Below are 13696 nucleotides of genomic sequence, written 5' to 3' on the forward strand. Positions count from 1 at the left end.
TTTTGGACTACTTTATTCATTATTGGGTTCAGCCTTCTCTATTGCTGTGTAAGGACTTTGCACCTTCCTCAAGTAGGATTTTGTGCATGTACATTGAAGGACTGATTCCCTTTAGATCTGCAAGTGTCCACCCTATAGCATTCTTGTGTTGGTTCAGCACTTGGATTAGCTCCTTGATAAATTACTATTTCATGGTTTATATTGTATTTAATTGAGTGGTTTTATCAACCTTTTCACCCACTTATTCATAAGATTTGCATGATTTTACAATTCCTTCCTAGTTTAGTTCTATGATTGAAAACATGCTTCTTTGGTCTTAATTTAGCTAATATTAATCCTCTATTATTACCATTCGATGCCTTGATCTGTGTATTAAGTGTTTCAGACTTCATAGGGCAGGAATGACTTAGAGAATAAAGAGGAAGCGTGCAAAAATGGAAGGAACACAAGGAATTGAGGAGATGACCAGCGAGAAGTCACGCGGTCGCATGGCTTATGTGACCGCGCGAAATGGAAGAAATCAGAGTGACGCATTCGCGTGCCTGATGCGACCACGCGGATTGGAAGCTGCACGAATGACGCGAAAGCGTGGACGACGCGCACGCGTGGTACGAGAAATGCTAAGTGACGCGAACGCGTGGACGACGCGGACGCGTGACGTGCGCGATCTGCAAAATTACAAAAGTCGCTGGCAGAGATTCTGGGCCGCATTTCAATCCAGTTTTCGGCCCAGAAACACAGATTAAAGTCAGGGAACATGCAGAGACTCAATAAGCTTTCATTACTCACAATTTTAGGTTTTAGATGTAGTTTTGAGAGAGAGAGAGGTTCTCTCCTCTCTCTTAGGATTTAGGATTAGGATTAGGATTAGGATTTCAACTTCTTCATCACAGATTCAATATTCCTTCAATACTTATTTTCTACTTTTATTTACTCTAATACTTTTATTTGTATTTGAATTATGTTTCCCAAATGGCTTATGAACCTTTCCATGTTATGACTTGAATTTATGTTTAGACGTAATTTGATATGTGTCAGATTTATGATTGCTTTAGTTACATGAATGCTTTCAATTTAATTTAGAATTTTCCCTTTTGGCTTGGGTTAAATAATTGGTGACGCTTGAGTTATCAAACTCGAGGTGTTGACTGAAAATTGGAATTTTTCAAGGATTAATTCGAGATCCAATAATTCTAACTTTTCCCAAGGAAAGACTAGAATTTGAGGATTTGAATTAGTTCATCCACTTAACTTACCTTCATAGTTAGAGGTTAACATAGTGGGAGAAAAATCCAATTCTCATCACAATTGATAAGTATAACTGGGATAGGATTTCCAATTTCTCATACCTTGCCAAGAGATTTTATAATTATTAATTTATTTTCCTTTATGTCTGTGCCCATTGCCCAAATTCCAAAACCCCAATTTACAAACCTCATAACCAATAATAAGAACACCTCCCTACAATTCATTGAGAAGACGACCCGAGGTTTAAATACTTCGGTTATCAATTTATTTAGGGGTTTGTTACTTGTGACAACCAAAACGTTTGTAAGAAAGGTTGATTGCTTGGTTTAGTAACTATACTTACAACGAGAGTTTACTATAACTTCTAAACCATCAATCTTCAGTTCTTCACTCCTCTTCTTGTTCCTCATTCAAGCTTGAATTGATGATCACTGGGTATGTGTTGTTGTCACCCAAGTAAGCATATTTCAAGCTTGGAGGCAGAGTTTTCAGCTCCAACTTTGGTGCCTCCACTTCCATTTTACTTGTCTTGTCCATCATGATTGATTCGTCCATAGTCTCCAGTGGTAGCTCACCACATGAGCCTTGTCGATCTTGCTCTTTGATTTCTTTACATTGTTCTTCCTCTAGGACTCCTTGAACTAGATTTTCAATTGTATCCACCATCATGCATTCACCAATGGATTCCTTGGGGTAGTTCATTGCCTTAAAGACATTGAAGACCATCTTCTCTTTATGTAATCTCAAGACTAGCTCCCCTTTTTGAACATCAATTATGGCTCCAGCAGTAGCTAGGAATGGCCTTCCGAGGATGATTGATGTGTTGGCCTTTGCTTCCATATCAAGCACAACAAAATCAGCTAGGAAGATGAACTCTTCCACTTTTACCAACAAATCCTCCACCACACCATGGGGAAATTTGAAAGTTCTGTCAGCTAATTGAAGAGCCATTCTTGTAGGTTTTGCTTCTTCAATCCTCATCCTTTTCATCATTGCCAAGGACATAAGGTTGATGCTGTCTCTTAGATCACATAGTGCCTTCTCAATGCTTATATCCCCAATGATACAGGGGATTTGGAAGCTCCCAGGGTCATTCAATTTCTGGCGGAGCTTCTTTTGTATTATGGTGTACTCTTCAGTGAGCACTACAGTCTCTTTTTCTCCCCAAATCCTCTTCCTTATCATGAGCTCCTTTAAGAATTTGGTATAGAGCGGCATTTGCTCTAATGCTTCAGTAAAGGGGATGTTGATTTGAAGCTTCTTGAAGATCTCGAAAAACCTAGAGAATTGGCTGTGCTTCCCATCCTTCTTCAACCTTTGTGGATAGGGTGCATTAGGCACATAAGGCTTGAGGACTTGTTTTAGTGGGGGTGGCTGATGTGGCAAAAAATCACTGATTAAGAGTTTATAGAGAAAACAGCATTGCAAGTATAGCTCTTAACCAATGAAGATTCCGTGTATCTGATGAATGGACTTTTGTGTGGTTTAGAATTCACAAGTGAATTCTCGTTGCAAGTATGGTTTCTAAACCAACACTAATCCTTTCATACAAATATTTGTTTGTCACAAGTAACAAATCCCTAAAATCTATAAACCGAAGTATTGAACCTCGGGTCGTTCTCCCTTGGAATTGCAATAAAGTGTCTTTGTAATTGGTTATGAGGTATGTTTTGGGGTTTTTGAGATAATAGGCATGAAATGTAAATGGCAATGAAAATAAACTAACAACTATGAAAGCTCTTGGCAAGGTTATAAGAATTAGAAGTCCTATCCTAGCTATCCTCCTCAATTGTGACCACAATTGTCCATTTCTACCATTTAGTTAACTTCTAACCATGGAGGAAAGTCAAGTGGATGAATCAACTTGATTTCACAAGTCCTAGCCAACTCCCAAGGGAAAGACTAGCTTTAGTGGTATCCAAATCAATTAGTAACTTCTAATTATCAATCAACAAAGGAATTAGATAACTCAAGCGTCACTAATTACTCTACCTAGGCCAAGAGGAGAAAAATCTACACTAAAATCCAACCAAGCATTTCATCAAACACTTGGAAGGCACAAAAGAAAAGCATAGTAAATTGACAACTAGAGTGAAATCTAACAACTATTATTGCAAAGAATTAATAACAACAATCAAAAGAAGCACAATTATTATGAATTACCTTGAATTGAATGGAAAGAAAATAGAAGAGACAAGAGTAGATCTACAACAAAATATAAAAGCATCATAAAAGAAATTACAACAAAAGGATAGAAGAATGATGATTGCAACAACAAGAATTAAGAAGAAGAAGTAGAAGAAAGCATGAATTAAACCCTAGATCTAAGAACTAAACCTAATCCTAATCCTAATCCTAGAGAGAAGTGAGAGCTTCTCTCTCTAAAACTAACTCTAAACTAATCCTAAGGAGTGTGAATGAGTGAATCCCCCTTCAATCCTTGGTCATTTAAATCACTTTGGCGCTAAAATTGGTTGAAAACTGGGGCCACAACTTCTCAGAAATCACTGGGCACGTTTTCTATTTAAAAATCACGTGCGCCCACCGACGCATGCGCATACAGTGCACGTGCGCGTGGATGAAGATATCCAAATCCTTGGCTTTTCATGTGTTCTCCACTTTGCATGCTTTTCTCTTCACTCCTTTTATTCATTCCTAGCCTTTTCAACCTGAAATCACTTTACAGACACATCAAGGCTTCTAGTGGAATCAAAGGTGAATTAAATTTAGCTAATTAAGAACCTAGAAAGCATGTTTTCACACTTAAGTACAAATTGGGAGACAATCATGAAACCATGCTATTTCATTGAATAAATGTGGGTAAAAGGTCATAAAATCCCTTAAATGAAGCATAAGATAAATCCTACAAATGGGATTTATCAACCTCCCCACACTTAAACCGAGCATGTCCTCATGCTTAAACCAAGAATGAAGTAAGGGTATGGCATTTATTCAATGGAAACTAACTAAATGCAATCTACCTATATGCGACTATCTACATGAATGCAATTGCTTGGTCGAAATAAATCAATTCCTCAAGAATACATACATAAGCACAAGGGCCAAAGGTATCAACAACCATGCCAAACCATAATTGAATTGAGCTATTAAATATTTTTATAAAAGTTGCATGAAAAGTGACACTTATAGGTGGAAACATGTAATTGAGCAATCGAACCCTCACCGGTAGTGTTTGCACTCTATTCGCTCAAGTGTTTAGGGTTGATTCACTCAATTCTACCCTAATCATGCTTTCCAAGATTTGTTTTCCATCTAACAATCAACATTTATTTCATGCATGCATACAATTATCATGAGGTCTTTTCATTGGTTGTAATGGGGCTAGGGTCAAGGTAGGATGCATATATGGTTAAGTGAGCTTGAAATTTGAATCTTTGATAAGCTTAAACTTCCCACCTAACCTATGACATCCTATACAATTTCAAAGTTAACCTAACTACCCATTCTTCTCACTTTTTCACATACTCATGTATTCCTTTTTATTTCACAACATTTATGCATTGATCTTTATTGGACTTTACTTTGAGGCATTTTGTCCCCTTTTTATTTCTTTCTTTTTCTTTGTTTCTTTCTTTTTCTATTTTTTTCTTTTCTTTTTCATATTTTTTTCTTTTCTTTTCTTTATTTTTTTCTTTCTTCCTTTCATATACAAGAACGTCAATGCGTAAGGTCTATACATTTAATCAATACATGAACATGTACCCAATTCTCAATATTTACAACAAAAATGCAAAACTACCCTTTTATTCAACCAATGTCCCAAGTTTTTCCACACTTGAATGTTACACACACACTAGCCTAAGCTAATCAAAGATCCAAATAAGGACTTTTATTATTTTTCGCTTTAAGGCTTATAATGTGCTAAATTAAGAACAAGTGGGTTAAGCATAGGCTCAAAGTTGGCTAACAATGGAAGATAAAAGGTAGGCTATTTGGGTAAGTGAGCTAATGAAATGATGTCCTCAATCGTTTAAATGCATGAATACACAAAATAATAGAAATAGAGAATCAAACAAATCAAAGATCACAATCATAGAAAGAGAATAATGCACACAAAAAGGAAAAATAAGTGGTTATAAGATGTAACCACACCATTAGGCTCAAATTTCACAAGCTTGTGTTCTTAGCTCAAAAATCATGTTCCATGATATATATAATTCAAGCAAGTTCAATGAAAAGTTTTCACTCAAATCAATTGAGGTGCCCTATAGATAGAAATCTTGAAAAATCTAATTATTTTGACTAAGCTTATTGTGAATATATATGCAAAAATAAGAAAATGAAACAAAAATCCTAAAAGACCTAAAAAATGAAATGCAAAAGTGTTGAGATTAAAAACTTGTCACCCAAAATTGCCGACCGGTCAGACGACCTCTCCACACTTAAAAGTTTGCACCGCCCTCGGTGCATTCAAAGATGAGCAAGGGGGTACGGCGACTCTCCGAATTACTACCTTCAGTTGGTAGATCAACCGGTTTGCTGCATTTTCTTTCTTCCACTTCCATTTTTGCTTGAGGCGTGTCATTCATGAAAAATAGAAAACAACACCATAAGATGAGAAAACAAAAGCAAAGAAGCATAGTTGTTGGAATGAGGTAAATCACTAGGGATGAGTGAGTGAATTAATGTGACTTTAAGAAATATTAGGTATGTGAATTCTAAATTGCGCGATTTAGAACACACATTAGAATAAAAGCTATGTCACTAAAGATGTATGCACTTCACTTATCCTAGTGTGCTTGAGATGCTTTAAGTAAACTTGTAAGGTAAAACAAGCATTAAAGAAGCATGAGAGCATTCAAGCTAAAACATATGGATGCATATGATCGATAAGCACAATGTATTAAGGTAAATGCTCAACATCCAATATCAAGAACTTGCCTAATTAAAGAATAGGGTTCAAATCACATGGTGGCCAAATCATGCAATTCAAGAAGAGTTACACGCTCGAAGGCGATTCTCATCACTTGGTATTCTCAAAAGGTAAGCATGAAGAACTTAAAACCAAGTAGCAAAATATAACCTCAACAATATAATCCAACAAAGATTATAAACATAATGATGTTAAGATAACATCCCTTTTTAATACTCAGCAGCAATTAATGGTAAACAAGAATAACAATCCAACACTTACAATGAAAAAGAGTAAATGAAATGAAAACTAACTAATCAAATAACTAACTAACTAATTAGTTAACTAAAATAAATGGTTATCAAGGTGTTTGGGAATGTTGGATGGGGGGTAAAAGAAGGGAAGAAGAAAGGAGAAGGAAAGAAATGGAAAGAGGAGAAGAAAAGAGATGTGTTGAAGGAAGGACATCTGCGCGTACGCGCGCATGGCGCGTGCACGCAGATGGTGGTGCAATGGATGCGATGCTTACGCGTACATGGCGCATCCGCGTTGATGGCTTATTTCGAGCGTGACGCATACGCGTCATGTACGCGTACGGGCGAGTGGTTTTGTGCCAAAGGCACAATGCGCGCACAACGTTCGCACAACTCTCGGGTTTTTCGGCTTGGGGTGGAATTTCTCAATCCACGCGTACACGTACATGGTGCGTCTGCGTGGGTAGGCAAAAATGCTTGATGCACGCGTACGCGTGCAGTACGTGTACACGCGGATGGTGCTCTATTTTTCAAAAATTTTTTCTATGTTTTTGCATCAATCCAAGCATTCCAAACCTCCAAACAGCTACCAAAACACCATAAAACCTTATTTAACATACTAAACTACCAATTAGACTAAAAAAACTGAACAAAACATAAAATTAAGCCAATTCTATTAGTGCATACAAAAGAGAAAAAATGAAAAGAGTTTACCATGGTGGGTTGTCTCTCACCTAGCACTTTTGTTTATTGCCCTTAAGTTGGACTTATGGGGAGCTCCTCTCAAGGTGGCTTGTGCTTGAATTCTTCTTGGAACTCCCACCAATGCTTGGTTCTCCATTGTGCCCCAAGATTCTTTATTTGTTGCACCAAGTGTTGATGGAGTTCTTCACAAGCTTGGGGCTCCCAAAATTGATTCTCCTTGTGCGATCCGGGATCCCACAATTTATTTTCACACCTGTCTTGAAGTTGAATATCATCGTTATTAGTCCATCCGGGTGGTAGGCATGATGAATTATCAATGTAGTGACCAAACATTCTCCTAGACCCAAATGATCTAGCTCTATACCAAACCTTGCAATCAAACTTTGGACATGCATTTATAATGAACCGAGAATAATGTTTCCAACCACTAGCCATCTCCCTTTCACTCTTAAAGCCACAAATATTACTAAGTTGACCATCTGTCTTAAACAAACCATATTCAAGGGGAATAATAAAGCTCAAGTATAAGGAATTTACCCACTTGAATGAAAGAATGGATGGTGATGGCTTAGGGAGAGGTACCTCTAATGTCCTTGCAAGCTCTACTCCGCTCTTTCCCATCACTCAAATCATAAATGGGAGGTTGAGAGAAATCTACCTCCATATTGCTTTCTATCTCATTGGGAGAAGGTTCTTCAAATTCAAAGGATTCACCACCTAAAAGCTTGAATTCATGATCTTCATCTCCAAGGGAACTCACTTTTTGCCCCATTCTTTCCAAGTCTTCATTCAATAATTGTCTTGGAGATTGTGCACTCTCCTCCTCAACATCAATTTCAACCATCTTGGAGAGGTTCTCTTCAACTCTAGATTCCCAAGGAGGTTCCGTATCTCCTAGGTCTTCAACCACTTCTTCCTCTTCTTCAATGATCATAGGCTCCTCTAATTGTTCTAACACAAAGTAACATCCCTCATGTTCCACTGGAGTTTCCAATATCTCCATCATGCTATGCTTTTTAATTAATTCTCCACATGTGACCATGGGAGTGCTTTGAGTGCTCAAGCATTGGGAGGCTAAAATGCTTACTACCTCGGTCAAGGTAGCCACAAATTCTAGTGTCTCCCTTTGCATTTCCTCTTGCCCTTGAAGTATAAGGCTAAGGATTTCATCCATTGAGGATTGGAGTAGATAAGAGGGTACATTGTCTTGGAGAGAGGGTTCATAATAGGAAGGTGGTTCTTCTTGGTAAGGGTATGGTGGTGTATATTGAGGTGGTTCTTAGGAGTATTGGTATTAGAATGGAGGTTCCATGTATGGTTCATGTGGTTTAAAAGGTGGTTGGTAGGATGGATATGGATCAAGGTCATATTGAGGTGTTTGGTGAAAAGAGGCTTGTGAGTATGGTTGAGGGTTATGTTGAGGGTATGGTTCATAGGCATATGGTGGTGGTTCTTGAAAGTCACAAAGAGATTCACCATATCCATTGGATTGGTATGCATCATAGAATGACTCTTCTTCATAGTGCATTGGTGGAGGTTGTTGCCATGAATATTAATCATATGCATATGGCTCCTCCCACCTTTGATTGTCCCATCTTTGATACACATTCTAATTGAAGCTCTCATTTCCTACAACATGTTGATAACCAAACTCATAGCAAAGGTGAGAATTCATGATAGCAAGAGGAAAATGAAAACAAAATCAAATAAAAAGCAAGAAAATTAAATCCTAAAACTAGCAAGAACTAACAAAAGCAAACATATTCACACTATTCACATATATACAATAACCAATAACATAATACCATTGCAATTCTCGGCAACGGCGCCATTTGATGATTGGACTTTTGTGTGGTTTAGAATTCACAAGTGAATTCTCGTTGCAAGTATAGTTTCTAAACCAACACTAATCCTTTCATACAAAAATTTGTCTATCACAAGTAACAAACCCCTAAAATCTATAAACTGAAGTATTGAACCACGGGTCGTTCTTCCTTGGAATTGCAATAAAGTGTCCTTGTTATTGGTTATGAGGTATGTTTTGGGGTTTTTGAGATAATAGGCATGAAATGTAAATGGCAATGAAAATAAACTAACAACTATGAAAGCTCTTGGCAAGGTTATGAGAATTGGAAGTCCTATCCTAGCTATCCTCCTCAATTGTGATCACAATTTTCCATTGCTACCACTTAGTTAACCTGTAACCACGGAGGAAAGTCAAGTGGATGAATCAACTTGATTCCACAAGTCCTAGCCAACTCCGAAGGGAAAGACTAGATTTAGTGGTATCCAAATCAATTAGCAACTTCTAATTATCAATCAACAAAGGAATTAGATAACTCAAGCATCACTAATTACTCTACCTAGGCCAAAAGGAGCAAAATCTACACTAAAATCCAACCAAGCATTTTATCAAACACTTGGAAGGCACAAAAGAAAAGCATAGTAAATTGACAACTAGAGTGAAATCTAACAACTATTATTGCAAAGAATTAATAACAACAATCAAAAGAAGCACAATTATTATGAATTACCTTGAATTGAATGGAAAGAAAATAGAAGAGACAAGAGTAGATCTACAACAAAACATGAAATCATCATAAAGGAAATTACAACAAAAGGATAGAAGAATGATGATTTCAATAACAAGAATTAAGAAGAAGAAGTAGAAGAAAGCATGAATTAAACCCTAGATCTAAGAACTAAACCTAATCTTAATCCTAATCCTAGAGAGAAGTGAGAGCTTCTCTCTCTAAAACTAACTCTAAACTAATCCTAAGGAGTGTGAATGAGTGAATCCCTCTTCAATCCTTGGTCCTTTAAAGCACTTTGGCGCCAAAATTGGTTGAAAACTGGGCCCCACAGCTTCTCAGAAATCGCTGGGCACGTTTTCTATTTAAAAATCATGTGCGCCCACCAACGCGTGTGCGTGCAGCGTGCGTGCACGTCCTTTGCCTTTTTGCGATCCACGCGCGCGCGTACAGTGCGCTTGCGCGTGGATGAAGATATCCAAATCCTTGGCTTTTTCATGTGTTCTCCACTTTGCATGCTTTCTTCTTCACTCCTTTTATTCATTCCTAGCCTTTTCAACCTGAAATCACTTTACAAACACATCAAGGCATCTAGTGGAATCAAAGGTGAATTAAATTTAGCTAATTAAGGACCTAGAAAGTATTTTTTCACACTTAAACACAAATTGGGAGACAATCATGAAACCATGCTATTTCATTGAATAAATGTGGGTAAAAGGTCATAAAATCCCTTAAATGAAGCATAAGATAAACCTTACAAATGGCGTTTATCAGTATCAATTCAGAAAAGGGTTGTCACGATTTTTAGAAATAAAATACTGGGAGCATAAATCCTAGGTCGTCTCCCAACGAGTTGACAAAAGAGTGCAGCTTATTGGTCAGAGATTTTTCAAGAAATTTATGAGTTGAGAAATAGAGAAATAAATGAGAGAATTTGTATAATTCGAATAAAAGTCTTGACTGGGAGGAGGTTAATTGGAAGTTCTATCCTTGTTGAATTTTCTCAAATGTAATAATAAAAAGGTTGTTGTTCCATTTAGTTATCCCTTATGTAATAAGGGAAATTCAAGTAACTCTTCAACTAATCCTATTGCTTGCGTCCTAATCCTTTCCTAAGAAAGGGTTAGAGTCGAAGACAGGAGATTCAGCCAACAACTCCCAATTAGGATTAACACTTGAGTATTCCAACTCAAGGTTCTCCTCTTAATCAACTCCCAATCAAGTTAGGGAACTACTCCATTATCATGAGTATAACTTTCATAGAATTAAGAGAGGAATAAAAGTGAGACATGATAAATAAAAACTGAAATTCAATTAAAAGTAAAATGGTCCTTTGCGTTAATAAAATCTAAAAATAATCCAATTGTAACTCTGAACAAGGATTAAGGATATGAAAGAGTAAGGGACAAAGAAAACAAACTAGAATAGATGCAACTTCACGGAGGTGATGACTCTTCTCAATATCCCAAGCAAAAGCAATAAAATTCTAAGAACTATGAATGTGAAGAAAACCTAGAGGAGGAAGTAGAATTCTCTCTAAAATTCCAAATTAAAACTAAAACTGTGCAGAATGAGAATGTGTGTTGAGTCTCTGCTATTCCCTGGCTCTAGTCTGTGTTTCTGGGCCGAAAACTGGGTCTAAAACTGGCCCAAAATCGCCCCCAGTATTTTCTAAAATTTCTGCAGATTGCGCATGTCACGCATGCGTGCCAGATGCGCGCGCGCATCGATTGTCCCCCTTGCCTGTTGCGCGTACGTGCCAAGTGCACGTGTGCGTCGAGGTGTGAATGCGCTAATGTGCGCGTGCACGCCAGGTGCACGTCCGCGTCGCTCCTCACCGGTTAGCTTCTTTGTTTCCTTGCGTTCCTTCCATTTTTGCAAGCTTTATTTCCATCCTTTAAGCCATTCTTGCCCTATAAAGCCTAAAAACACTTAACGCACAGATCACAGCATAAAATGGTATAAAAGGACAGGAAATTTAAAGTTGCAGAAAGTAAAATTGCATAAAACTTAAATAACAAGAATATAAAATAGCTGAAACTTAAATTACAAGAAAAGTAAATTGCATGAAAAGTAAAGGGGGGTTGGGTGCTGGAAATTAAAGAGAGCAATAGATCAAAACTCAGAAACTCTTGCAGAAAGCTTAACTTGCAGGAAAGTAAATTGGGATCATGAACAGAAATGTAAAATGAAGAACAAGTGTAGAAGAATTAAATCGCTTGAAAGTAAATTGAAAACCAATGGAACAGTAAAAACAGAAGAGCGGCCAAGAACTCAACTCAATTGCAAAATAAAATTGAAGATCTCAGGGAATCCAGAGACTAGAAAACAAGTCTAGATCTCAAGCCCTTCCTTGATCAAAGTAGAAGACAACTTGCAGAAGAGAAGAAAGATGAAAGCAGTAAAAGAAACTTCAGATCCAATTTCTCAATTTCCTTAATTATGCAGAAGAACACAAATGAATTTCAGATGGAGAATTGAAACAGAATTCCTTCAATTCTTGATCCAAAATTTAAGCAGAAAGGAAAATTAAAAGAGAGAGCTATCTACTACTCCCTAATGGAGCCAGCCTCTCTTCCGAGCTCTAATTGATGCCTTTATATAGGCTTTACAAAATAAAAAATGAAAATAAAATTAAAACAAATTACAAAAAATGAAAATCCTAATTTAATTGATCCATGTGCCTTTGAGTTATGATGTGGGCTTTTGATTTGGTGAAGAAATGAATTTTATTGGATTTTTAATCCAATTTTAGCCCATGAAGAAAGTAGCTCCCAGGAGGCTGCCCTGCCCTTGTGGAGGGCAGGGCAGAAAATGGTGTGTGCGGCCGTTGGTGCGTGCGAGTTGGGCGTTGATGCTTGCAGGATGCTGCCCTGCCCTTGTGGAGGGCAGGGCAGAAATTTTTGGTGCGCCAGAATGATGCCCGTGCGTGCTGCTGTGTTGCTGCCGAAACTCCTTGGTGCGCCAATCTTGTGCGCGTGTGTGCATCACCAAAATGCTGCCGTGCCCTTGCGGAGGGCAGGGCAATATTTCCTTTGGGGAGTGCCAAGTTCGAATCCCATGGAGTGCATTGCTTGGCTTTTTCTTCTTGGCACCTAATTCACGCCTAAGGCTTGGCTTCCTAGAGGTCTTGTGTTCGAAATTTGGTGGAGGAAGTTGTTGCAATTTTTCCTTGAATTTTCATGAAGAAAACACGACATTGCCCTCCAAGAGGGCATTCTGCTCTCCTTGAGGGCAGACTTCCTTGGGTTCCTTGTGTCTCCCTCTTCGAGCCTTGGTGGAAGCATTTTGGTTTATTTTCGCTTGTTTTTGGCCCTTAAAGATGCCTTTCATTCCTGCCTCAATTGTATGCCAAATATGGATTGCTATATATCGTTGGAAAGCTCTGAATGTTGGCTTTCCAACGCAATTGAAAGCACATCAATTGGACATATGTAGCTCAAGTTATAGCCCTTTGAAGTAGGCATGGTCATGCTGTGAGCGGCCAGATTTTAACTTAGCGAAAATTTGCTCCAACCTCACTTTGTTTCATCATGATTCTGCCCTGCCCTTGGCAAGGGCAGGGCAGTGTGCGTGCTGATTGTTTTCTTCTTTGATTTGGTCATGGGCCACGCTTTTAAAAGCGTGGCCTAAGGCTCCAAAGTGTACCCCAACTTCAAAGTGTACCCCAAAGCTCTTTTTTTCTCCTTTTTTTGTGCTTCTTTACTTCTTTTTCTTCTTATTTCCTACAAGATTTATAAAATTAAAAGATCAAGGAAATATTCCAATTAAGTACAAAAGAATGCAATATTTAAGCACTAATCATCAATTTCTTGTATGAAAAAGCATAGAAAAATAGGTATATGATGACTTGTCATCACAACACCAAACTTAAACCTTGCTTGTCCCCAAGGAAGAAAAGAATCATGGAATAGAAATTGACAATCCAAGGTAAGAAGAGTAGCAAGTTAATGTTCCTGGCAAGCTAGTTTTCTATGCATGCTACAATTACAAAAGAGATGTAAATGATTGATGCTTCTATCTAGCTTATTTGATGAATCTTTTTCTTATAATTCTTCCTTGAAACAAGCTTTTGATTTTTTTTA

At 37.7% G+C, this 13696-nt stretch overlaps 1 protein-coding gene across 1 annotated transcript in view; it reads right to left on the minus strand.

Annotated features, from left to right (window-relative positions):
* Positions 1 to 1635: 1635 nt before the first annotated feature.
* LOC107483169 (uncharacterized) overlaps positions 1636 to 13696 on the minus strand; it is a 17335-nt gene continuing 5274 nt past the window's right edge. Inside the window, exon 2 of the mRNA XM_016103791.1 lies at positions 1636 to 2622. Coding sequence (XP_015959277.1) covers positions 1636 to 2622 — 987 coding nt within the window. The remainder of the gene's footprint in view (positions 2623 to 13696) is intronic.

This window comes from Arachis duranensis, chromosome 1 (assembly GCF_000817695.3).
Source record: "Arachis duranensis cultivar V14167 chromosome 1, aradu.V14167.gnm2.J7QH, whole genome shotgun sequence".
Classification (NCBI taxonomy): domain Eukaryota; kingdom Viridiplantae; phylum Streptophyta; class Magnoliopsida; order Fabales; family Fabaceae; genus Arachis; species Arachis duranensis.